The 26,843-nt window shown below is 42.0% G+C and overlaps 2 protein-coding genes across 2 annotated transcripts; one reads left to right on the plus strand and one right to left on the minus strand.

Moving 5' to 3' along the window:
• Positions 1 to 3,789: 3,789 nt before the first annotated feature.
• Positions 3,790 to 6,637, minus strand: sdhda (succinate dehydrogenase complex, subunit D, integral membrane protein a). Its single transcript, XM_063203496.1, has 4 exons — positions 6,516 to 6,637; positions 6,179 to 6,289; positions 5,658 to 5,808; positions 3,790 to 5,309 (listed from the first exon to the last, which is right to left on the minus strand). The coding sequence occupies exons 1-4, from the start codon at positions 6,562 to 6,564 to the stop codon at positions 5,144 to 5,146; spliced, it is 477 nt and encodes a 158-aa protein (XP_063059566.1). The 5' UTR covers positions 6,565 to 6,637; the 3' UTR covers positions 3,790 to 5,143.
• A 436-nt stretch (positions 6,638 to 7,073) lies between these two features.
• Positions 7,074 to 8,124, plus strand: timm8b (translocase of inner mitochondrial membrane 8 homolog B (yeast)). Its single transcript, XM_063202526.1, is given in 3 exon segments — positions 7,074 to 7,354; positions 7,472 to 7,520; positions 7,523 to 8,124. Coding segments are annotated over 3 exon segments (402 nt in total). The 5' UTR covers positions 7,074 to 7,100; the 3' UTR covers positions 7,622 to 8,124.
• The last annotated feature ends 18,719 nt before the right edge of the window (positions 8,125 to 26,843 follow it).

Here is a 26,843-nt window from a genome sequence, read left to right on the forward strand (position 1 = left end):
CTGTGCCCATATAGTGTCCTCTGTCCTAGGTCATTACCTGGATACCATTACCTTACCTGACCCCTGTTTTTCTAGCCTGTGAGACACCGGAGTTGGCCCTGACCTGAAGACCTCTCAGGCATGTGCATGTATGTGTGCATGTAAGTGTGTGTATTGAATGTTTTCACTCCTAAAATTACATAGCACGCTTACAAATTCTTCTTGGTAGGGATGCTCGATTATAAGAAAAATCAATATCATGATTATTTCAGTCAATATTGATATCACGTTTTTTAGACAATATTTATTTTAAAGACAAACAATACATGGGTTCACAGTGTTTGTAAACACGATGTTATGAAGAGGGGCTAGACACTAGCAGCCAACCACGTGAGCTTATTTTTTGACCGACAGCGGTTTCCAACAATCAGAGGTTGAGTTGTGCGCAGTTAGTTTTGCGCAGTCAGGGGGGAACTAAAATTAAGAATCTATTGTGCTAAACAATTCATAATCTTCCCTCCCTTCAGCAGTGTGAGTGGAGGGCCACAGAGACACACTGTGGTGTTCTGCATGAGTGTTTGGTAGCAATTCTGCTCTGTGCTCACAATGGCTCAAGTGGAGGGGAATGTATTGTGCTAAGCGTAACCTACATTTTGGCAGTACAGATAATGACAATTTATTTATTTGGGTTTTTTTATGATAAATCGAGCAACCTGCGATAGTTCTGGCAGACCACGTAGTCAACGCGCCCTATTGCCTATTGGCTGATGCCGACTCAACCCATACAGCTCTCCACGAATCAGCTGCACTTTGGTTAGTCAGCTGCTGCTCGCAACTGGAGGCTGAGCTTTGGTGCGCTTTACTTAAACTACCAAATTTGTTTTCCTGTCTTTGCTTTTTGCTGCTTGTTTTGAACTCCTCATCTCCCCTGCTCCACCAGACTAATCATTGCCAAACAATGTCATACTGTTGTCGTTGTTGCTTGCTCTGTTCTAGGGGGTATGTTATGTTGCCTTTCCAGCTAAATGGAAGGCACTCCACCTGAGGATGCTGCTGTTCCCTGTCTTGGCTTCCATGGAGCTCATGGAGAAGCCAGGGAACTTCCTCCAAACAGAGCCATACCGCCAAACACAAATGACTGCATTCAGAAATAAAGCTTCCGAAATGTACAGTGAGTCCAAAATGTATTTGAGCCCTTCCTGATTTTCCCAGTTTGCACAGTAATAAAGACATGATCAGTCTTAAAATGTAATGATAATATGTAGTCTAACATGGAGAGACAGAATATCAAAAAGAAATTCCAGAAAATAACTTTAAAGAATATATTTTAATTGATTTGTATTTAATGTAGGCAAATAAGTATTTGACCCCTATAGCCAAAGAAGACAAAGTACTTTGTGGTAATGTCCTAGTTCTCTGGCACAGAAGTCAGATGCTTCTTTTAGATCATGACAATGTTTGGGCATATATTAGACATTATTTTTGCCAACTTTCCGTTGCACATTATCTTTAAAACATTAACAGTTTGTGGCTGTAGCTTGGCAGTTGGGAGGTTCAGATCCCTCCATAGAATTACTATAGGGTTAATGTTTGGAGACATTTTAGGTCACTTCATGACTTTAATATTCTTCTTCTTGAGCCACTCCTTTGTCACTTTGACTGTATGTTGCATATTATTATTGTCATGTTGGGAGATCCAAAATGGCCCACCTTCAGTCTAGAGGTGGAGGGAAGGACGTTTGTACTCAGGATTGCACGTTACATGTCTACTTCCATACATTCATTGACGATGTAAAGTTGTCCTGTGCCTTGGCCAGACAAACACCCTCAAACCATAATGGTACCACTTTCATGCAAGACGGTGAGGAGGGTGTTCTTGGGATCATAGGCAGCTGTTCTCTTTCTCAAAACACATTGAATTGTGTTAATACCAAACATCTTGATTTTGGTTTCATACACTAAACCAGTCTGATGTTCATTGGCAAATCTCAGGTGGGACTGAACAGGTTCCTTCTGAAGCAGGGGTACCATGTGTGTACTACAGGATTTTAATCCTCTGTGGCATTAAGTGCTACAAATTGTTTTCTCAGTGATATTTTTCCCAGATGATGATATCATTGCCTAGTTCATCCCATACAGGTTCTCATGATTATTGAATCCCTACAAAAGGTCAAATTGTGTATAGAACCCCAGACAGGCTGATGGATGGTCATTTTGTATTCCTTAGATTTCGGAAGAAATGCATCATGAGTTGAGTCCTTAATATTCAGTCTCTCTCTTGTGACTTTGTTGCCCATTTCCTCTTTATTCAGGTCTAAAATCTTGTCCCTGATATCCTTTGACCACTTTTTGGTCTTTCCCATGTTGGTGAGGTTGCAGTCTGAAGGATTCACTGGACTGATGGTGGACTGATTCTGCTTCTGCTGATTCAATGTGTCTTTTATGCATGTTAGTATGTGCATGAGTCTTTAATTCAGATGACAAGTTGATAGGAAGTGCCTATCTGGTGTGTGAGACCGGAACTGTTACCAGTTGGCAGGGGATCAAATACTTATTTTTCTCAGTGAAATATAAATAAATTAATATATATTCTCTGGAGTTAATTTCTATATTTTCTTTTTTATATTCTACCTCTACATATTAAACTACATATTATCATTTCATGTATTGACTGATTATGTCTTTTTTAGTAGGCAAACCAACAAAATCAGCAAGGGATCAAATACTTATTGGACTCACTGTATCTCTGTTTCCCGTCTCATTTTTGACTAGAGTGATTCTGACAGAATGTGAAAAATATTGGTTTCAACTCGATATCATGACATTGTTTGATAGCAATATTGATATCACAAAATACATTTGATATATTGCACAGCCTTACTTCCTGGTCACTTTAATATTGCTGAATGTATTCATGCACCGGAGCTTTGTTCGTTTTGTACCATGTGAGCTTTTCAAACAATTGCTATTTAATTGTTATTATTTTTACTTCTAATATTAAGCTTACATCACATACTTAATTGACCATACTTTCTGGTCACATTAGTCTTTAATCTTTTGCCTACCTTAACTCCCAGGATATATTTGCAATGTTTTTTTCTTCTAACTTTTCTTTTTGTTTTCATCCCCCTAACTTCAACTTGTCTTAATGTCTATTGTGTGTATGTGTTTTGCAAAGTTCATTATAAAAGCTACTTGACACCTTAATAAATTGTGCACTGTGTAAGATGGTGGCCAAAGTAGGTATTGCACCCATGTTGTTCACTGAAACTGTGCTGTCTACTGAATTTGATCTTTTCAAGAATATTTACTAATTAATTAACTAATCTTTACTAGTATGACAAAAGTACAGTAAGTATATCAGCTAAAAATGCCTATTTCTGGAAATTCAAAATGGTAAAGGAGAAGATAGGAGAAAATGCTCCCAGTCATAATGAATGCTTAGAATTTGATGGTGGTGGAAAGTATTCATGAAAAAGGTAACAGTAGTGAAAGGGCAGCATGAATTCTAGAAATAAACTACTAAAATATTACACAGTGCACCTTTAACTTCCCCACAGGGATCAGTAACTGTCCTCTCCTTTAGAAAATAAAGAGAAGTATAGGTACGGCCAAATTCTTTGATCATGCTTTGTCGTCTCAAAATAAAAACACGTTGATTATCCGTCTGCATGTTAGGAGAATTTAAATCAATGCTTTTGCCAAATGACAATGATCTTGTCATTTCCATTTAACAAACCATGGTGACAAAACTATACGTCATTGATGGAACCTAACCATGCAAAATAAACTGAAAGCCATTTGTACGAGTGAATATTATTTTGCTTTATTAGGAAAGCAATTAAATGCCTTTACAGTATAAGTGAATCAGCATAATCTCTCGTTCCTTTGTATATTGGTCGCCTACCCATCTGTATAAACGACATTACTTGACCACAAACTGAAACACACATTCCAGCATCTTTTTGTGCATCAATTGTGAAAGTAGACAAAGACAGATATGCAATATACATTTGAAGCTGTGTTGGAATGGTTTGAGGCTCATAAATACAGTACAAGACCCAAGTAAACAGTAAGCAGATAGTAGAAAGTTATAGTTTTTGGCTGCAATAACATATATATATTGATAACAACAAAGGCAACAGTTTGTGAGAAAAATAACTGTGGAGCAAAATCAGAAGTGAATTTAGGAGCCTGTGTGGAGGAAGGAGAGTGCTGTAGCACCCCCTGCTGATGATATAATTAAGTGTACCGATATAATTGTATGTCAGTGCACTGTATTAAAAAGTCCTATTATTTTTAGTGGTGTGCACACAGACTGAACATGTACACGGAACGCCATTATGTTTGTCAATGGGAGACCAGTTTGCTTTTTGGAGGACTTGTCCGTGACATGGGTGTGTTGACCCCTGTTCATCATATATATGAGTTTCTGTGGCAACTGCTATGCGGCACTGGGAAAGGTCCATTTTCGTCACTCGCACTTCCAATGTTTGTTAAATTTAGATTTAATTATTTTTTTGTTTGTTAATACATATTTGGGAAATGTTCACCTTTATAAGGATAGCAGAGTGAAGAGTAGGACAGGACATGGGTGGGGAAGAGAGACAGGGGCAGATCAGGACATGACCTTGGGTCAGAATCGAACCCGGGTCCCCGACGTAATAAACCAGTGCCTTAGGCTTTTGAGCCACAAGCAAAGTGAATTGTTAGATAGACAATAATATAGGGGGCTAAAGCCAATGACTACATCAGTCATGATTTGTCCCTGTGGTACATTTATACTGTATGTGATGACATGCAAATTCATGATTGCTCCATTTGTGGACCACATTGCAATCTTTGACAATGAAAAAGAATGTTGGCATTAGCCAAAGGTCTAATCTAATTGCAATAAACATTACAGGATATTGGTGTTCCTAAAACACCATGTTTACACTACTTTTTAAAATATGAGGTCATCTCACATGACATTGTGCACATTCAAACAAAAATATTGTGCGCTTAGCAATAAATTAGAACTTTCCTAGTGCACAGTCAGGATATATGACAATGGACAAAGTACAGTTGAAAAAACACGACTTCAAGTACAGGCAAAACTCTCAGTGACTAGAGACAAAGACAGAGGATACAATTAGATCTCACGTTCCACATTTTTGTCCCTTCAGACGCTCCACAGCATGGCGATGGCTTTGCAGATGCCAACATCTTTGTAGTTGAAGTAGCAGAGTCCGGCGAAAGTCACCATGGACAAAGTGTATAGCCCAGCATTGGCAAGCTTGATTTTCGTCTCCCCATGAACGTAGTCTGTTAGCACTTGGCCAATCCCCCTGCAGGCAACACAGGGAGTCAAATTGAGATAAGGTCAGTCCCATGCATTTCAATTCAATATTTTGTCCTTTACATGGTAAATGTCACATGACAGCCATAGTACCAAAAGGTATTGAAGTCGCATTGTCTAGATCAAGGCTATAAAAGGTGTTAAAAACGGTAATTTTAATCAGCATGTTAACAAAAAGAAAAGAGTGCCACTGAATCTCACACAACTGCGTTGAGCTTGTCAGTACAAGTAGACATCACCTGTGAATTGTACACAGTTTCCATAAACCATTGTACAGTTTATGGACACTGTGTGCAGTTCACAAATTGTAAACGTAACATTGTCTGTACTGTCTCACCAGTGTCCATGAAGCGTGAGTGCTGCAGCCACAGCGAAGTCCACCGCTGGGCCAGGGGAAAGGTAGGCAGCAGGGGCCATGCCCAACAAGACCACGCTCAACACCCGCTCACCCGTCCAGTGCATGGACGCTGCCTTGGAGCCTTGGGCCGCTAATGTCCAGAAGTAGGGGAAGACATGTCATTAAATTAATTCGAAATAAATTATGGCTATGTTATGACTTGTGGTTATGCTGAGCAGTAAATGGACACATGGTCATAATGGGCATTGCCAGTGCTGAGCACATTCCATGTTTACAAGCTTTGCTCCTTGTCCTTGCACTTCAAAGGGCTCCCAGACACAGCCCACACACACACACACACACCCTAGAGAAGATAGCCAGGCTATTACATAACAAACACTGCCACTTTACAATTGAAAACATAGACGTCCACCAAAATGCATCATCATGAAATCCCACGTCCCTCTGATATAAACTTATAACAGTTACAGTTCAAAAGTTAAAATACAATAATATCTCACCTGAATGTGATGCTGCATGACTATGAGCCACACACTGTAAAGAATCTCTTTCACGCCAGGTTCGACAAGCTAACAACTCACGTGGCAAGACAGCGTTCTTTGATAAGAGAGCTTCAAACAAAAAGGAAAAGATACAAATGTTTCAATGTAAGTACATCAAAAGACAGTTGCTTCCTATAGACACACAGCAGGATATTCAAGAACAACAGTTGCACAATCACTGGCGGTGGCGTAGGACACAGGTTTGGCGACAAAAACAGTGACGTTCTTTTAAATCGAACAGCTACACTCTGCAACATCAATGAAAATGGTAAAGAGAAATTTGATAAGTTCTTACGTTTTACACCTCGATGACACAAAGTACTTAATCGGACAAAACTCGCCATCTCCGCTGGGCAAGGTCAGTTGACAACAAACGCAGCGCCGAGTTTTTGGCTGCCTCTATGAAAACCACAGCAAATGGTAAATATTGAAATACAGTGCCATCTAGTGATACGGAAGTCTCTTACATCAAACGTTACATAAAACGCAAACAAATGTATGGTATAATAACAACGGAAAAGCTCTTTATTGTTATTGTACATGATGTGCGATGTCCTTCTTAAACAAAACATTAACATTAATTGTTCAATATTGTGCTTTCGTCCCCACGTGCAGATTCTAAGAATTAGCTGGCTAAAATTATGCCGGAGAATTTTTTTCTTAAGCAGTGCTTCTATGGACGCAATCAATGGATACGGCATACTTAAATATAAGTGTATCTAATCATGTTCATGTCCCTTTAAGTTGAGCATAATTTGGTGGATAAATGGATTTGAGTCGAAATCGACCCATGGCAGCTAAAGACAGCTAAATCCATCATTTCAAGAATGTTTGCTGTGAATTTCACCGATGACTTCCTAGTCCAATCGCGTACGCCGTGATGCTTGTGTCACAACCAAGGAGGTTGGTCACAATCCCTGAAGGACCCAGGAAAACGAGTCCTTCGCAAAGCAGTGCACTGCGTTGCTTGTCATTTTTTGCAATAGAAACCGGCTTTATTGGAGTTAAAATAATGGCAGATTACAGCTCTGATTTTGGCTTATCATCGGCTGGTGGCTCAGACAAAGCAGAGGCTGCAGAGCTTCAGAGATTGATAGCTATTGAACAACAGAAAGCACAGTTTCAAGCCCAGGTAAGCTAACTGAATCGTTAGCTTGATACGTAGGCTTCTTGACCTTTACATAATTCTGCTGTTTGTGTGTGTGTGTTAATAGTTTATTTTGTATTTCACAGGTGCACAATTTCACTGACGTCTGCTGGGATAAGTGCGTGGATAAACCTAGTTCAAAGTTAGATTCACGAACTGAGACGTGCCTTGAGAGCTGCGTGGAACGTTTCATCGACACTACACTCTCCATAACGAATCGATTCTCTCAAATGGTTCAGAAGGGTGCACATTAAATCATGCAACATTGCGCGAACAAAGGACACTGATATTTTCTGTTCATCGTTGATCAAAGCCGTCTACGACGCTACTACAATGCCACCTCACCCACCTGTCAAAACATTTGAGGAGCGAGAGACTGACAGGACGTCAGTCACTTGCAACATGGAATTGGGTTCTATCCCATGCCGACTCCAAGAGATGACAGCTGACAAGCATGATATTCTAACATGTTGCTGTTGACTGCATCTCCACTGTCTCAACCTCTGCCATTTTGCAAGTGGGGCTATTTCAAAGGGATTCAGTTTTTCTTTGTAGTTCTATCTGTGGGTGTCTGTGGACCAGTATCCCATGGTCTGCGTAGAATCGGGAAGCTACTTTTACTTCTGAGGTCCCATGCAATTGTCAGACTGTCCCTTCACAATGTTTATGTAGCCGGCCAGGAAAGGAAGAACTCTTTTACTGGATGTAATGTTGCCAAATATGTAATGCCATAATTAAATCTATTCAGTTTCTCACATTTTAAAGTGGTCGATTTATCTCTTCTACCATGTGTAAAGAAATTTTGTAGTGTGAAATGTTGCCATTTCTGGTTCTGGTTGAAGAGAGTATCCTGGGTGAAAGGATTTGAATTCATTATTAATTAATACCAGGATAAATAGTATTAGTAATATATAAGTAATTAGTAATCAATGTGATTAATACATTTTACTCTACTCCCAAGTAGCAGTCGTAATAATAAAATGGACAGTGAAGTTAAATAATCCGGCCATTATGTAATATGTATGGTCAGAAATCTAAATAACCAGCTAGATATAATAAGCTACAACATGACACAAGCAAAATAGTTTGTCATAGTTTCTATTAGCAATCAAATTAAATTCATAAGTGCTAATATAGGATATGTAATAGAGGCCTATTTACCAATGGACCTGTATGAGGGCTTTGTGGTTCAAGTCAAATTCAGGTGGGTATTTAATGGGTGGCAAAATGTAAAAACACACACACGTAATATACTAAATCCATGACAAATGTCTTGGATTGTTTTTACATGTCTGAGGTTTCCTCTACATAGCAGGCCAAAGGGCAAGGTGATGTGAAGGTCATCCTCACTAGGATACTCCTATATGAGGAGACTCATCGTTACCTTTTGGAAAACAAACCATAGCCACATGGAGGTGCCCTTTCTCTTTGCATTAGCATGGAAATGTGATTTGCCCTCCACTCATAGGCTACACACACCCAGGAGAAAAAAGAAATCCTATTGCCAGGAAAGCTGAAGTGTTTTTGCCATAGGTCTGTGTGTGCAACGACAGTATTCATGCACACATGATTACCATCATGCTGCATGTGCAAAAAAAAGCACACATGTAAGTTACAACACCTTGCTTTACCAAGAAAGACAATAAAAAGTAAAGATATGAAAATGCTGAATAATCAGCTGATGAATCACTGCAAACACTGATATACAATGAGACAAAAATGGCACATTTGATCACAATTAGTACAGACAGACACACACACACACCTCTGCATGTTGGTGTCTGCATTCAGCTAGCCCTCTTTGATCTCAGGTGGCCAAGAGAGGGAGTGAGTGCTCTCCACAGCGGGCTCTTGGCAGCTTATGCTCCTCTTCAGGGAAGCAGACAGGGGAGACAAAGGGGCCAGCTGTACTGGGCCGGGGGGTGTTACAATTGGGTTGTCATTTGCCTAGTTACCACCAGACCTAATCGCAAGTGACATAAGGTCTGGCGACCTGCCTACTGTAAATCCCGTATATGGGTGTGTAGTTTTCAATTGATGGCGGCTGTTTATTGGGCATTACGAATGCGTAACATTTGGCATACATAGCCCATAGCCAATCGTGTCAGTTTCTATTCAAACAAACTGCAGTCATCACCTCTCTATGCCTCCCTTCCCTCTGATTGGAGAGACCATGATTGGGAACCGTCACGAGGGATAGATTCCATGCTGTGTTTCAGATTAGGAACGATTGTGCATAGCAGCATGGGATTTCCCAAGCTAGGTTGTCATTGCATTGTATGGTGGTGATGAAGGGGGGGGACCTCTTGGATGACTTTGTCCTGGATCCAGCCAAAGCTGTCAGCGGCCCTGCTCCCCTTTGTCACGGTGGGGGGCCATTTCAGATGCCTTCGTCCTGGACCCGGCCAAAGCTGTAAGTGGCCCCGCTTCCCTTTTTCGGGGGTGGGGGGTGTAGGACGGACACAAGGCACACAACAAGGTGTCTTTTCATGGCCGGGGCCTTTGTGGCCTGGCTCCTGGTGATGAGGGCCTGTCAGCACTCCTAATTAAATACAGGAAGCAGATTTGCTGCTTAGTAGCTGGCCTCTGACGATCATTATCAGTGCACACACACACAGGAAACAAGTAGCCCAACGGCAGCCGCCTCTGCCTTTGAGCTCTGACAGGCCCTGGCACCAGAACAGTCGAGACATCTTACACTCCTTCCAGACCTTTTGTATTAAGGCATCAGCTGAAAGGCTTTTGGATGAAGGGAGACATCATTGAATTAGGCTAGTTAACACAAGTGTGTTGGTGTGCGTCCTCTATACCACAGAAGATGTGGACTGGGGTATGCTGTGTTGACTGCCTTCAGACGGTGGAACTGGAAAGAGAGAGTCATTGCTCTTTGATCCCGTTAATCTCTTTTATGCTGGGTGAGGATTTCCTATAGAAATATGTGTCTGAAGTAGGAGGCAAAAGAACCTGAGACAGATTTCCTCCCCGACATCTTTGTCTTTGTCTGTCAATTCAAGCTCTCTTCATACAAAGACTTTGTGATAAAAAAGAAAATCATGGGATTGAAGGTGGCACAAGGAGATCAAGGCATATTACACCGAAAATTTCGAAGCCAAAGATGACACCCAATTGCAATTATTTATTTAGGACTTGCACAATACATAAATACAAATACATACTTTCTGATGTGTTATACTACAACAGCACTTTTGAAAACAAAGGTACCTCTTTTTAGTCCCTCTGCAGGATTATGTGTACATTTCATATAATTGCACATAAAGGGGGTAAAATGAGATTTGATCCCTTCACGTCCTGATACCTTTTTAATGAGCAAACGGAGCAAAATTAATCAAAGTTCACAAAGAGAGCTGTGTGGAGGCATGTGATGGTCCCTCATCAATAAAAGATTAAACAGATGATGTGAAACAAGCATGCTCTTGATGTCAGAGCCATCACGTCTCCTTCACTCGACTGAACGGCTTCCAGGCATTAAGGCTGACACCTAAAGGACACAGTGTCCTATGCAATGCCGGGAAATCACTTCAAAGCATCCCCTTGAGGGAAACAGTACCCTACCTGGCGACGTGCCAACGTCTGCATTTTGCTGGTCCACATTGTCCATGTACGTATTTTCTTCACAGATCAAAAAAATTGGGGGAAAAATAAAGGTCTGACCTGTCATCAAATAGGCATCCAAGAGGATTAGCATGGAATCAATCAGTTCCTCTGCCAGGGTTGTAGATGAAGTTAATAACTGTAAATACACAAAATTGTGTTGCAATGACGGTTAAATTAGATTAGGAAATACATTTTGTTGCCAATTTGCGTCACAACACACAGCTTCACACTCTTGTGTTGTGGGCGCCAAATATCTGGTGGAATCCTTGAGGAGAATCCAAAGTGTAAGTGTAATTGCGTAAGTGTTTTGTAGCGAATTTTTCAGTCTCACAACAGAGCAATATTTTATTTAATAAGGGATCAGAATGTCACTACTTCAGCCTGTGCCAGTTTTGATCCACAGATTCAGATTAGAGGTCAACTACAGTATGCTGTTGATGGTGTATTGCACCTTTATGTCCAGAGATCTCAGAGAGGAAAGTCTAAAAAGGAAATTTGTTGAGGCTTTTGTCATGACAAGTTGACATTGTTTGGCTCCTTAAAAAGGCTCTGCACAAACACACACACACACACACTGCCCAAATAATGTCATGTTGTTGTGACAATAGCCAAACGGCACTTAATTATCGGATCCATGACATTGACATAATGTTTATGACAATTTCATGACTGTGTCATGTCATGCTTATGTCACTGTCTGTGACAAGGTTATCACAGTGTTATGTCATGCGTATGATGGTACTGTCAAAGTAACGTGTTACCGGAAAGTCTGACAGGCGCTCTGTGTCTATTTGAGTCCTCTCAGTTATATCAGCCCTCTTGCGAGCTCCATGTTTGTTTATCTAAAGGCTGAGATTGCCATCTGAGGCTGCAGTGCACGCAGGTACCCTCGCTCCTCTTCAGCGAGAGCCTGCATAGGCATTACGTGATGCAGTCAAGGAGAGGACAGAGTGATGTCAGGTGCTTTTGATTGCTTCGGGCAACAGGTTAGTCATCGCCACGCCCAGGCAGGTGCAATTCCAAGCGATGAAGGTGCATGTGTTTGCAAATGTTTTGTTTGGCCCATCTGTGTATTATGTTGCTAAGACATTTCGGGCCTTTGAGATCATTCCGGTGACGTGTCGTTTTATTAAAACAGTGAGCAATGTCTTTTTATATCAAGGCATGAGGATCCACTTGAGGTCAGAGTGCTTTCCAATATCTTAGAACCTCAACTTCCATTATGTCAGCAAGGTACACAAGGATTACTTCATGTTAGGCCAGTGAAGTCTTCTTCAAGTGAGGAGGTGTTGTCGCTTGTTTCACCAGGGGTCAGTGTTTCTACACATTCTTTAAGACTTGGCCCAAGCAAGCCAGGTCCTGGTCCATGGATCTGCTTTCAACTATTATGTTGACAACATAGTCTAAGCCTAAGTCATGGATATTTAGTCTGCAAACACATTTCAAGCAGGAACAACAGAGTCATGTAATAACAATATTGAATAAAAGGAACCCTGAACTATTACAAAACAATCCCTTTCTCTGAAGTAATTGTGAGAAAATGTTCCCCCTGGACTGCATTGTTGGACTCACTACTTGAAATAATCAGCACATCATAAACATAAGTGCTAATGCAATTTATTTCTGTCCCTTGAGACAGCTTTAAGAATCAGAGACGGTAAAGGCAAAGATGGTGCCTCCCTGGTTCCCTATCCAGACTTTAAAATCCAGTAGTCATGGAAACCCATCTTCTGCTCCACAGTTACAGTACACTCACTAGCAGTCATGACTGTATCGACCGCCTATGACTGTACAGGAATATATCTTATTCCATGTATGACATCTGGGAGAGAATGACTCATCACCCCTTTCGATCGTCTCATGAAAGACTTAGACAGTCCGTCAGATTAACCATGTCAGGTTGTGTATGTGTGGGTTTTTTTTAAATCTCATCAGCACCACCATCCCATTGCTCAACAATCTCATTTTTGGAGAATGATTTTCTAACCACCCTCTCTTGCCTCTCTTTCATTCAATAAACAAACTCTTTGCATCTCTCTCTTTCTTTCTCTCTCTCTCTCTCTCTCTCTCTCTCTCTCTCTCTCTCTCTCTCTCTCTCTCTCTATCTCTCTCTCTCTCCTTCTGTTCATTTCACTGTCCTCTTTCTACCTTCACTCACTTTATTGATGACCTCTGTTTCTCTCCATCTCCATCTCTCTCTCTCTCTCTCTCTCTCTCTCTCTCTCTCTCTCTCTCTCTCTCTCTCTCTCTCTCTCTCTCTCTCTCTCTCTCTCTCTCTCTCTCTCTCTCTCTCCTGCGTTCGTTTGTTCATTTTGTCTCTGAACTCTGTGTTCTCTCTCCATATGCCTCCTCACCCCACTCCAGCAGCAGTCCCTGGCAGAGCGGAGCAGAGCAGAGTGGGGTGCAGATTGGCGTCCAGATGTGCAAACGGCAGTCAGGAGTCCGGGCGGGAATTAGTCAGACTGCACTGTGTAGTACAGCCTTAAACTTCTTAGTTGCTTCACAGTGCTGCTTTCCACAGTGCTGCTTGTGTGTGTGTGTGTGTGTGTGTGTGTGTGTGTGTGTGTGTGCAGGCCCGACGACAGGGGGGGACAAAGGGGTATGTTGTCCCGGGCCCAGGGAGATAGAGAGCCTAGAATTGGGACCCCATTACATTGTATGTATTGAGTAGGGGGCCCTTTCAAATTACTTTGTCCCGGGCCCAGCAAAAGCTGTCAGCGGCCCTGTGTGTGTGTGTGTGTGTGTGTGTGTGTGTGTGTGTGTGTGTGTGTGTGTGTGTGTGTGTGTGTGTGTGTGTGTGTGTGTGTGTGTGTGTGTGTGTGTGACAAGAAAGACAGACAGACAAAACATGAAAATCTTGTTCTAGGAGTTATAGGACTATCGGACTATCTTGATGTATACACAGCTAGAATAAGTTGGTGTGAGTGGTACACCAATGCCTTTGCTGAACTGTGTTTTTATTGTGCAGACAAAACATTCCCTTATGGGGACACTCACATAGAGACAGCAGCCAACAACAAAACGTGCTAGGCTAGTTCATTTTGGAAACATCCACCACCCCCACCCCATTATGTCCGCCCATGCCCCAATCCATTCATACAGGGCCGCTGACAGCTTTGGTCGGGCCCAAGACAAAGCCCCCCCCCATCCAATACATACAATGCAATGGAAACCCAATTCTGGGCCCCTTTCTCCCTGGGTAGCTGACACCTTTGTCCCCCCAGTTGGCTTCCCTGCATCCCTACCTTGGTGTACCATCATGGCCTCCAAAAAAGGAGATGCGGATTTCAGCTCAAAAATGGAAAGAGTCTTTTTTTGGCACATACTGTGTCTCTCCCAGTGTTTCACTGTGGTCTCCATATTCTCCACAGTAAAGTGGCTCAAGTCATACTGCATTAGGCAAAGTGCTTAAATACCGTGATATATTTTGCGGAGGATGCTCCAGCCCACTCAGCTGTAGATCTCATTTACGAGATCCTCTTTTATAAACTTTTATAAATTGGTGTCGTTTGAAGTCGGAAGAAGAGAAGGCAAGCACGGGACCTGAATGTAAACATTGAGAATAGGGCACATGAGGATTGCTGATAAAAAAATAGATTAGCAGTCATCAGACAAAAAGGCCTGGTTGTGCTGAGCATACTGAATAGCGCTGAAAATGTTTTAAAAACTGAGTGACACTGCAAGTGTGTAACTTTTTTTTCATTGGAACTCAGGTACAACCAGAGGGTTGACTGCGAGTGAGAGTGGGCATCTGTGAAAGCTATCTCAGTAACTTTAGGAGGCAGGAGAGGAGGTACACACATGGTAGTGTCATCAGTTTTCTTAGGTAAGGTTTTTTTCTGGCCTTTTTTTTCCAAATGATTTTTTTTTCTTATTTATGATAGGGGGACCGGTCCTGGCAACTAAATTTGGCCAGTCTCCTCTCTTTTCGTCCTCTCCTCTCCTCTCCTCTCCTCTCTTTTCGTGCTCTCCTCTCCTCTCCTCTCCTCTCCTCTCCTCTCCTCTCCTCTCCTCCTCCCTCCTCATCTTTCCTCTCTCCCCTCTCTTTTCATCCTCTCTTCTCTCTTTTTCTCCTCTCCTCTCCTCTCCTCTCCTCTCACCTTTCCTCTCATTTCTTTTTATAATCTCCTCTGTTCTCCTCGCCTCTGGTCCTCTGCACTCTCTCCTCACCTCTCTGGTGAGTGCAGAAGGCAACACTTGACCCTTGAGTCGCCTGAGGCAAGAGATGCTGTTTGGCTTTGCACCAGCAACCACACCAGCCATTATTATCACAGATTGCCTAAAGCGGAAACAGAATCAAGCCCGTTCAGCAATCCGACCACAAAAATGTCCTCAAATTAACCATTCTGTGTTCAAAATCACTACAAGGAATTAATTAATAACAAATATCATCGCTGTGACAAAAACGAAATTGTTTTTGGAGGTCACTTATTGATAAGTAGCCCAGGTAATTCAGCAAGGCTTTTATGAGCGCCGTGACTAGGCCCATTTTTTAATGTTTTTATGATAAGATGCGGGGATGATGGAGCACTCTGGGCTTCTCCGTATTTCCAGAGACATTTTTTAAGAGGGACAAGTCAGGAATGCACTTCCGTCCATCCAGCTGTGCGGGACTCTGGGATGCTCTCCACGGGCTGTCCCAGAGCAGCGTTTGGCTACCATGGCAACAAACATTTCCTTGGAAGGAGGCGGAGGAATGCTGGGGTGTTTTACGTCAAAGCAGTTGGATCCCGATACTCTGTGACATTCCTTTTTTCAATAAAGGATACCCGGCCTGCTGCAGCTCTCCGAGCTGGGGCTCTCCCACGCAGAGGGGGTGATTCTAATGGATGCCCTGGATGCCGTGTCAGTTTCAAAGTCTGCTTCTACTTCTTCTCAGTTTTTTTTTGCTTTGGTCAGATTTGTGTCTCCCACACCACAAATATGCCAAGAAGCAACAGGTCAAGTATGGAGTATGGTGTCATCACAGTTACTCCTAGACGTCAGCAATTTTTTATTGGGTGAGACTTAACTCACGTCTTGAGTTTCTTGGGTCGTGTCTACTGGAGGGGATCTCCCCCGTCAGTTTCATCCCACAGTATACCACCTGCTCCTACTCCCCTCCACGGATTTCTCAGCTTTCTCCTGACATTTGATGATACACGATAATAAGGAGGGATCCACAGTTCCAAGAACACACTTTTTTCAAAGTGACAGGTGGTAGGACACAAAAAGGTAAACAAATCATCAATCCAGACATTTTATGCCACACGACGCGTACAAAACAACAAGCACCGTCAAAACACAGTCCAGCTGTTGGATTATTCAGAAGAAATCTAGGGGGGTTAGGGATCGGCAGGGTGCCAAACACGTGAAAACCTGGCACTGTCTCCTTTGGAACTATACAGTACTGCTGTATATGTCCATAGAAGCTGAAAGTAGGGGCACAAAAGGGTCAGTTGTGGCCAAGGCGAGGTGGCCCCAGAATTGAGTCCCCCTCACATTGTATAAGTATTGACTGGGGGCCCTTTTGGATGACGTGGTCCCGGGCTGAGCCACACGTGTCATCAGCTCTGCATGGGTTAACCAAGGTTACGGTCTATATGACAGTTCCAGAGCTGTATTTATGCGATGGGAGACGACAGGGTGTTTATTCCATGCTGAAGACCCGCCAGGCTAGGGCTGCACTTCGTCTCGAAGCACCCTGACACAGATGGATGGGCTCCCATAATATTGTCACTCCTTCATCAGTCAGCGCTATAGCAGTCAAGGCAGCCAATAGGGTGGGGCAAGCGGGTCAGTCTTCCCAGGCCCTGAGAGAAAGGGGCCCCTGAATTGGGTGCATGCTCATTACATTGCATGTGTTTCGAATGTAGGCCTTTCAGATGTCTTTGGCCCAGGCCCGGCCAAAGCTTTCAGCTGCACTGCTAGCAATACTTTAGAATCAAACTGAAGTAAACAAGTTGTCTGTGCAGTGTGTGCAGCACTACCAAATAAACTAGGCCAACTAAACTTTATCCAAAGTCTCATCTTAAAACACCCTCGACATTTTCGACAGGGTAATTTAACACTACCATAAGAAGGAGTATGCAGACAGACACTTTCTTTGGCACGTCTGCGAGACGCACGATTTTCTGAATGCATGAGATGTTTTTGGGTCCGGCTTAAATGGAATTAAGTTGTTTCAAGTGCTCCTCTCATAAAATGCATTTGCAATGAGCCGGGGCAATTAGAAATGACATCTATCTCTTGAAGTGTTTAGTTTAAGGAGGTTGGTTGGATGATGAGGCCTTCACTTAAGGCCTATGAGCTCTCTAATCAGCTGACATTCCATTTGGCTGGAAAGAAACTCTCTCTCTCTCTCTCTCTCTCTCTCTCTCTCTCTCTCTCTCTCTCTCTCCCTTATCGTGTTATGGGTCTGTTGTTAACTCTGTTACGTTCCTAATGTTAACTTTCTGTCATTTACGTCAGATAGAGTTTTCCACCAGCTCTCCCAGTGTGAAATGGAAAGTTGCAATGGAACAAAAAAAAGAAAAAGAAAAAAAGAACCTACTCTACTCTAAGCAGTGAAAGAATGGAACATTGCAGCCTATCGGTTATTTTCACTGCACCTGGCATTGGGGTCTGGACTGGAGCACTAGGGGAAGCACAGTTGTTATGAGATTCTTAATATTTAATGAGACCAGAGAAAAGAGCAATTAAGGAGGGCGAAAATAGGCCTCCCTGGAGAACTAGCAAATGGAGTGCCGCTCTCCAACTTGGAACTCTGACGGGCAATAAATCTTTACAGACACTTGAAATATCACAACTTCTTGCATTAATTAGCAAAAGGAGGAATCTCATTTAATGATGTGACGTGGTTTCGGCTCTTTATTATTCCGAAGCTTGTGAAAGGCCCAAGAAGTAAAACATGCTCTTCCTCTCGCTTGCTTGCGTACCACCTTTTCATTCAGACACTTGTGCATCATTGTGCAACCCTCTTTCTCTCTTTTTCTGGCTGTGTCCTCTTCCTGATGCACATCTATGGAAGGCCCAAGTAAAACATGCTCTTTCTTTTCGATATATGTCCAAGCCAATATGCTGGTTAGAAAATGCCATCACTGCACTACAGATGTTAACGTGAACCTGTTTAGAACGTACTGCTCCCCTCTTAATACAGCTCCACTCTGGGTTAGATACAAGAAGGAGAGTCTGCTGAAACTGAAGATAGCTTACAATGACTGTCTCAGGATTCTCCTGAAGAAAGCAATGAGTAATAGAGCAAGTGGTTTATTCTGCAAGCTGGGTCTAACTACTTTCATGGCGCTGTTGAGAAAGCTTATCTTTAATGTGCATGAGCAGGCTTGATTGTGCATCAAATTAACTTTTTGCACAATTAGTTGATCCTAGTCATAAGGTGTATGTCTGGGAACACTGGTATGAGTGGCTTTATTAGATTCCCTTCTTTATTATATGTATATAATGTGTAATGTATTGTATAAATGATGTATGTGGGTAGATGACGTGACGTGTACATTTTGCTGTCGCAGGCTCTTGAAATTAAGTAAATTCATGCTTTCAAAATTGCCAATGCTTTAAATGATTAAACTAATGTTGTTGTTGTGAAAAAGTAATGTGTAATAAATCCAGAGCTTAAATAAGTATACTTAATTTTGAGTCAAATGTCACATTTGTCCTATGGTGTGACTGTCGCAAGCCTGGCTCTTCATATTAAAACATTTCTAAATAAATAATCAAAGCTCAGTCATTTGTCTAAACAACTCTGGCATGTTTTTCAAGGTGTCTATTTTAGCAATCGGCAATGCTTAATTTTGTCCCTGTTTTTCTAAGACCGTATGGACTTATGAAACTTTGTCACAGAAAACAATGTCCTGTGGTGTGACATCATATTTTTGGTTAATTCTGTGGATAATTATCTATTGTTGAAGCTCCAGCGGTACATAAATTGTGACTTTAGACCCTTAAGAAGCCAATTGCAAGGGTGGATTGTAGGTTTTTCTCAGAGTTCTTCAATCAATCAATTATGTTTTGCTACCACACAATGTATCAGTTTTGTAGTCCTTTGGTGTGACAGCCATAAAATACATTTTGACAATAGTGTATATTTTTCATATTTTTTTCTTATGTAGATGTATGAACATGCATCTTACTAAAGGTGAAATTGTATTTCAGTTGGCAACGACATGGCTTTAAATTAACTCAAAAGCTCAAAAGTCCTATGGTGTGATGGTAAAAGTCCTATGGTGTGACACTTTAAAGTATCACACCAAAGGACAAACAGGTCACACCAAAGGACTAGATATCTGAGAAATAGGTTTTAAAACAACTGGTTGTACATTTTTTGTTTATTTTGTTTGACTAGATAAATTGTGTATTCAAATTACTTATTCTGTTATTTGCCATTGGAATTTATACTTTGATGCATTGTTGATGAATATTTGCTGTTGATTCTAGATACTGTCAAAGGATATAAAATGTCATTAATGGTGCTTTGAAACCATAAAATACAACGGTAACAGTGAAGGAAAGATGAGTGAGAGGGTATAGAGAAATATAGATGAATAAAGTATGCTGTGGAGAGCTCAATGTAGCATAAATGTGCTGTCCAGCTTGAGATACCAAACAGGCACTGGCCACTACACACTACAGGTTCAATGGTGTGACAGTCATAGCATACCTACAAAGAGGGTGAGGTGTGATGGTCATGCCAACGTCACACTTCAGTATGACTCTTATGAGCTCTGCAGGTTAAATTTAATGACCGCATGGCTGTCATTAAGTGTTACGATAGGGCTGAGAATCTATGACTTAAAGACTTATAAGCATAAAGTGTAGGTCAATATTGACTACAACACTACATTATGATCAAAAGACAAAATAATCATGTTGATACATTTGTTTCTGGCTCAGTTTTGCATTTCTGTCCTTTAGTGTGACATGAATGTCCTACGGTGTGACATTTTTAAAACGCTCAAATATTTGTTTGAGCTTAACAATAAATTTGATAAACACTGAATATTGCATTAGGGAAGAACAAATTGTCATCCCTGAAATGTTAGTATAAATTCTGACAATTTTGAACATTTAAAAAGAAAGATATCCCTATATTTCCTCAAAGGTTTCTAATAAGCTCACCTCTAATGGGGAAAAAAAATCCTTAAATGGTTATTTCTCATTAAATTAAGACTTTTAGAAAAAATCAATAAATATGAATATGAAATATGAATATGAAAAATCAATAAATGTTCATAAAACTCCATCAAGCCATTTCTACATTACTTAATATATTTATTTTTTAATGTCACACCCAAGGACATATTTTCAGCAAATTGCTTTATCAACGTAAATAAATAATCAATTAATAGACCAACATTGTGACCACTTGGATTTTTTGAAAGATTAATTGCTGCACTATGTAGACATATACTTTTCCCTTCATAAACAATGTTTTGTAAAAAAAAAAAAAAATCATTTCTTTCTGCCTAACTGTCATCTACCCATGTACTGTAATGTTTCCTCTGTGGGTCTTGAGGCTATAATACATGTATACAGTATACCTCCTTTTAATTCAGACACTTGTCCATGATTGTGAAAGTATTCTCTTTCCCTTCCCTAAGATATCTGGCTGTCTCCTCTTTCTGATGCCCATCTATGGTTGTGGTTTGTAGTCTGTAGCAAGATGCCTGTTATTGGCCTCTATTGGCAGACAGACATAAAGAGACAGTTATCTCCTTCAAGCTTTTTTTTTTGAAGTCCCATCGAGGAGACAGAGCAGCCTCCTGGCTTGCCGTATCTTCCTGGTGAAGGATGAGGAGGATGGTTTCCTGGGAGACAGGCAGCCAAACATGACATGACAATAGGGATTGAGTGAGTACACGTTACAGTCGAACACACTGCCAGAAAACATTCCACTGTTGTGGTAAGAATTAGGACATCACTGGACAGGAGACAGGAGAATGAGTCATGCCATATACCTTATCATCAGCCAGCTTTCGGAGAGGTTACGAGTTCTGATAGGGAAGAAGAGCACATAAAAGGACAGGCATGTTTGATGTCACCCTTAATATTTTAAGTTTATAAGAGGGGGTTACTTGACTTTTTGTTTACACAAAGCAGGTAGAGACCCATTCATCCTCAAGGGAGAAAACTAGTCACCGTATAGGCCTATAGCCCCCCGACGGACAGGGCCAGGCATCTGTGAGGACGCAGCAAAGTAAAACAAATACATCACCATTACGTCTTCTGTTATCTTTCCGTGCATTCTCCATTGTAAGATCTGTTGGCTAAACACAAAGTATCAGTTCAGGAGCTGAGCTCTGCTCCTTGCTGGGATATAGGGAGTCGATACCCAGGGCCGCTGACAGCTGGCAGCTTTGGCTGGGGCCCAGGACCAAGTCATCTGAAAGGGCCTCCCACTTCCACGTATACAATGTAATAAGGTCCCAACTCTGGGCCCCTACTCTCCCTGGGTCCGGCACCACAGACCCGGTTTGTCCCCCACCCTTGACTTCCCTGCTGATACCTCATCCTCCACAGACTCAAAGGCAGTGTGTGACAGATGCTTTATGTTCTCAAAGGGTTTCATCAGTAAGCTTTTTCTCTTTCTCTCTCTCTCTCTCTCTCTCTCTCGGTGACATTACCCATCCTTCGTCGTCTGATTTATGTCTCTGTGTAGTCACATTGTCTGCGCTTGGCTATTCTCTTCCCTGGAGCCTGTTGGAGTATGGAAATAAACACATGCGGCTCATTTCTTCAGCACTTCATTAGACCAGCCACAAAAGGCATTTGGTGTCCGCTGAAAAGCAGGCCAAGGGCCTTTCAATAATCAGTTTGAACGTACGTAAGTACATTTTTGCCTTTTTACGCACACAAAATAAAGGCCTGGGTCTGAGCTTATACGCCTGACTTCTCTTGTTTGACAACCACTAGGTACAAAAGACGAACTGGAAGTGGTCTTAAAGCGTAAATGAGGAAAAAGCAACCCCATCCATACATTTTCAGTGTGCGTAGCCTACACAGCTGTAGCTTTCTTTCTAGCAGTGGCTGGCAGTACCTTTTTCCATTAACCTCAGCCTGATTTTGGAGTCACGGTATCTTTGGCATTACATAAGGGCTGTATTGCCTTTGCGTAATCCACTGCAGGTGGATATGGGCACGTTTGCCTCCGAAAGTTAAGATATGATCAGAAACTTAACATCGACAGCTGGACAGCATCAAGAGGGCCCTGGAAACTTGGGCCAGCAGATGCACCTTTACCTTGACTCGTGGGCCGTGCTTTTTTCCAGCGGTGGAAATGTGGCCTAATTGCCTTGAAACCCCTGAATCCATACACAGGAACTGAGATCCTATATTTTCCAACCGTCATCAATGCAGACTCAGGGCCACTGACAGCTTTGGCCAGGGCCTGGGGCAAACTCATCTGAATGGCCCCCTCCCCACCAAATAAATACAATGTAATGGGAACCCCAATTCTTGACCTCCCTCTCCCTGGGCCCAGGACAACTGACCCCTTTGTCCCACACGGTCAGTTTCCCTGGTAAACTAAATGAAAAGGTAAGGAACTCATCAGATTTCCACAATACTTTTTTTGCACTCTTATATAAATACCTTTAGCTCCACATAAAAAAACAAAGAAAAACAGATAATTTGTTCTCACACATCAACACAGCCAACCCCTGCTACGCTGAACTGCCTTATAGATGTATTCTCTGCCTCAAATATCATCACTTTATTCAACACCAGATCTAATATATTGTACGAATGAGCCTTTTACCGTGTGACATAACACCCATTTATTTAACAACCATATGTATCGCCCTGTGCGTATGTATGTACAAGGGTTTTCTTGGCCCTCGTTTGAAAATGTTAGAAAGGGATGGTTCTAGCAGACTAATCTTGACAACAACAGCTTTGGCAGACGAGACTGTATGCCTGCCTAGGAAGCCTTGTTGAAGCTGGAGGCGTCTCTGGTGGCAGTCTGTGGAAGCGCTTAAGCCTGGCGTTCAGGCCTTAGTGTCTCGTCTCCGGTGCCATTACATAACACAGGTACGCACTGCAGCCATGCGGCCATGTGGTCAGTCTCCATCAGTGTGGGGTACTGGTACAGAGTGTGCAGAGGGCGGTAGGCAGGTGTGTGTGTGTGTGTGTGCGTGAGAGAGAGCGAGAGAAGGTGTGTCTGTGTGTGTGTGTCTGTGTGTGTGAGAGAGAGAGAGATAGAGAGAGAGACAGACAGACAGACAGATAGTCAGACAAACAGACAGAGAAAGGGAGAGAGAGGGAGGGAGAGGGAGGGAGAGAGAGAGTGTGTGTTGAACGTAAAAATATGTGTGATGTGTGAAGATATCTGAGTGTGTGTGTGTGTGTGTGTGTGTGTGTGTGTGTGTGTGTGTCTGCGTGCGTGCAACCGGGAGCGGAATGCGCCGTCTGGGCTGTCGCGGCGGGGATGATGGAAACCCGTTACAACAGGCAGGTGAACTCGCCCGCTCTCGGGCCATAAATCAGACTCCCAGCGCCTTCAGCAGCTGGACACCTTTCATGCTCGCCGAGCAACGCTGTCAGGCTTGCTGAGCTGGACTTCCCACATAGGAGATTATACGCTACGCTATGTGGCGTCCAGACAGTGTGACTAGTAAATGTATGCTGTACTCAGCTGACGAGGAAGACAAATGGGTCAATCATCCCGGGCCCAGGGAGAGAGGGCAATCAGAATTGGCTCCTAATTACATTATATGTATTGTGGGGGGGACTTTCTGAGTATTTTGTCCTGGGCCCAGTCAAAGCTGTCGACGGGCCTGTGTACATACATGCATACTCTGATGACACAGTACCAAAGGGTTGCCAAAAGACCCTGTTAACACTGGACGAAAAAAAAGAATGCACCTATTTCCACTATTCTTGTACTGAGCGAAGTGTCGGTAGCTGCATAAGGTATTAGGGCCTTCTGTGCATGTGTGTGTGTGTGCACAGTAGTCACATGATGGAAACCTGGGATTCGGCGCACAATTCATCATGACAAAAGCAATCACTCCCTGAAAAGTCTTGGCTCCCCGTCTGCCTTCTTATTTGAAGGGATGGTGGTCCTTTCTCCATTATGTAACACCACTTTTAGTGAGTTCTGCAGGTGTTTGGGAGCCACATGCGTTTGTGTAGGCTGTAGGGTGTACGGCTGGTCTTGTATGCGCCTCCTGATAGACGTCCAATTGGTTGGCCTTTTCAGAGGTTTTGAAGTGTGCTTGACCTAATTCAGAGCTCGTGCCCACATAATAGCTGCAGTGATGATGAATAATTTCTCCGTGAGGAAAATCTGCCAGAGCTTCTCTCACGCACACGTCCTCTCTGGTGCAGATGACTGGCAAAGCCACTTAATTGTGTCTATTAACAGACTTGATGGTGATGAGGATGTAGATGCATGGTGACCCATTTTGCCGCCCTGACCTAATTTCCACCATCCCCTCCCCTCGTCTCGTCGTGACCTGGAGGCCGTGCAACATGGCTGACGTGTGGGTCATGAGGTAAGAGCACACCAAATCATAAACAGGTGTTTGGAGTTTTGGAGTTCGCAAAAAAAGAAAGGGAAAAGAAGAGAGATCCATCCATGTATGCATCACAGCAGTAGAAGCACCCTGAACGCTCGCTAACACGCACCCTCTTGGAGTGCTTGTCTGTTTGTGCAGCTGGGTGATTTACTCCATGTTTTTAATCGAGGACTCCTTACAGCGTTTTTTTTCCGCGCCAGTGTCAGTCCCCATAGTAAATATTCGTTCAATGTGCGCGCACACACATACACAAAAATACGATTTACTGTACACAGTGTCCGTTCACATATTAAACATCACTTGTTTCTACATTCCTATCTAGGTCAAATTTTAACCTCAGTCCCCTTTCAACCTACAAACAATACCACTAATTACAACTAACAGTGTGGAAATGTGATAATTTATCACTTGAAATGGGGGGTGTTCACGTCAGGGTTACTGTATATCAGTGGCTTTCAATCTAGTATTAGTATTAAAAATAGATTAATGTCATTGGCAGCTAAGCACCGCTCCCTGGGGCTCCCCAACACCCCCTGGGGGGCGGTACAGCCTCCGTTGAGAAACACTGCTGTATATCGATGAGTTAGTAAAAAATGACACTCCGAGGTCAACAGGTAAGATTATGTCATGACTTTACTTTCAATCAAAACATCATCTATACAAAACATTGTTCAGTTTCACACACTGGCACAGTTAAACTCAAAATGAAAACCATTGAAAAGTTACAAAAAAAACAAAAACAAAACAGTCACCACATCTTGTAGATATTAAAATAAAAATGCACAACAACAAAATATAGTTTAGCACTTCAAAAATACTTTTAGGTTACAAGCTACATCAGAGCACTACCAGCATTTCATAGTTGTGATATGAATCCTTGCAATGGATGTTCATGAAGATTAAAATGCACTACCGATTCAATATCCAAAGGCACAAGGTACAAATTAAAACAGGTTTTAGAAAATAAAACTATACAGGAAACACTTTAAAGACATTGTCACAAAAGCGAATAAGTATGATGTAAGGCTCAAAATCCACTGACTATTGAAACTCACATTGAGAATAGAAATATACAAAGTCTTATACTCGAAAGATGACAATACAAAAACAGACCAAAATGTGTCATGACATCGAAATACCATTTCAACTTGCTTTGAAGCATTTAACAGAGATGCACTGTATACAAAAAAACATACTTGCTCACGTCTGACAAAACAGCCAAAAAAGTAAATCATGCTATACTGATTTTCATCTGTATTCGTCTGGGTTTTTTTCATACTGTAAGTTTGTGTGGGAAAGCATGCCAGTACCACAGTGAGGTCTGGGAACAGCACTATTTTCAATATTTGAAATGTTTCTAGACAGTGTGTCACCAGAAGCTAGAAAAAAGGACAGACATAACGGCACTGACCACGGAATTCACATTACTAAAATAGGGCGTTCATAACGATCTCACAGGCAAAAAAGTTCAGGCATGGAGCTTAGTGTACCATACAGTATACGGTACAGTACAGTTGCTGATATTAAACAGTCTGACATCAGAGTGGTGGAGGGGGCCGGGGGACTTCCGTTGCACCCCGTCCCTCCCCACCCTCCCGTCACTCTCCAGGAAAACCTTCTGCACCTGTAGTCTCGGATCAAAGTGAAGCTGAAAGCGCAGAACACAAAAAACAAACCCCCACATATATCACATTTTAGTCCGTTGACCGCCTTTTCAAAACCATAAACAACTTTTTTTTAAAGAAAGGAAGTAGCAACTACCTCCAATATTCACAACTTTCTGCTTTCAATATTGCTCTTTTTTCCCCCTCGAACAACCCACAATACATTCCTTTTAAAACATGATGTTCCAAAACATGTTCACTGTATTATAACTGTATTGCACAATAAGGGAGAAATAGGTTTTTTTTCTTAAAATATTGGAAAACATCACATTAAAAAATATCACATTATAACTAAGCAGCATTTAACAATGATTGCCCTGTGCAAATGGTAGACACACAGATATGTATATTAAATATCTAAGTCAAGTAAATGCTAAAGGATTTACACATATATAAAAGCTCTCTCACGTCACCAAAAAACACAGCATCCTCGCATTCCTACACTGAGTAAACAGGACTTGATGGAAATAGTTATAGGCACAAATGAAAGAATGGCACATTATATTGAGATAGTCTTTTTTTCTGTTAATGAAACTTGCAAACTGGAAAGAGGCTATTTGATATACTTCACATCTGCTGCATCTTCAACATGTAACATTCAGGACCGATCACACACATACAGTATATCACGAAAGTGAATACACCCCTCACAGTTTTGCAGATTTTTGAGTATATCTTTTCAT

This window comes from Engraulis encrasicolus, chromosome 7, assembly GCF_034702125.1.
Source record: "Engraulis encrasicolus isolate BLACKSEA-1 chromosome 7, IST_EnEncr_1.0, whole genome shotgun sequence".
NCBI classification, from domain to species: Eukaryota; Metazoa; Chordata; class Actinopteri; order Clupeiformes; family Engraulidae; genus Engraulis; species Engraulis encrasicolus.

Excerpts from the sequence above, each read along its gene's own strand:
- sdhda (XM_063203496.1), bottom strand. The coding sequence starts at position 6,564 with ATGGCGAGTTTTGTCCGATTAAGTACTTTGTGTCATCGAGGTGTAAAA. Across the intron at positions 6,290-6,515 it reads GTGTCATCGAGGTGTAAAAC|CTCTCTTATCAAAGAACGCT; the intron begins GTAAGAACTTAT and ends TTTTGTTTGAAG. Across the intron at positions 5,310-5,657 it reads CTCACGCTTCATGGACACTG|GGGGATTGGCCAAGTGCTAA; the intron begins GTGAGACAGTAC and ends TGTTGCCTGCAG.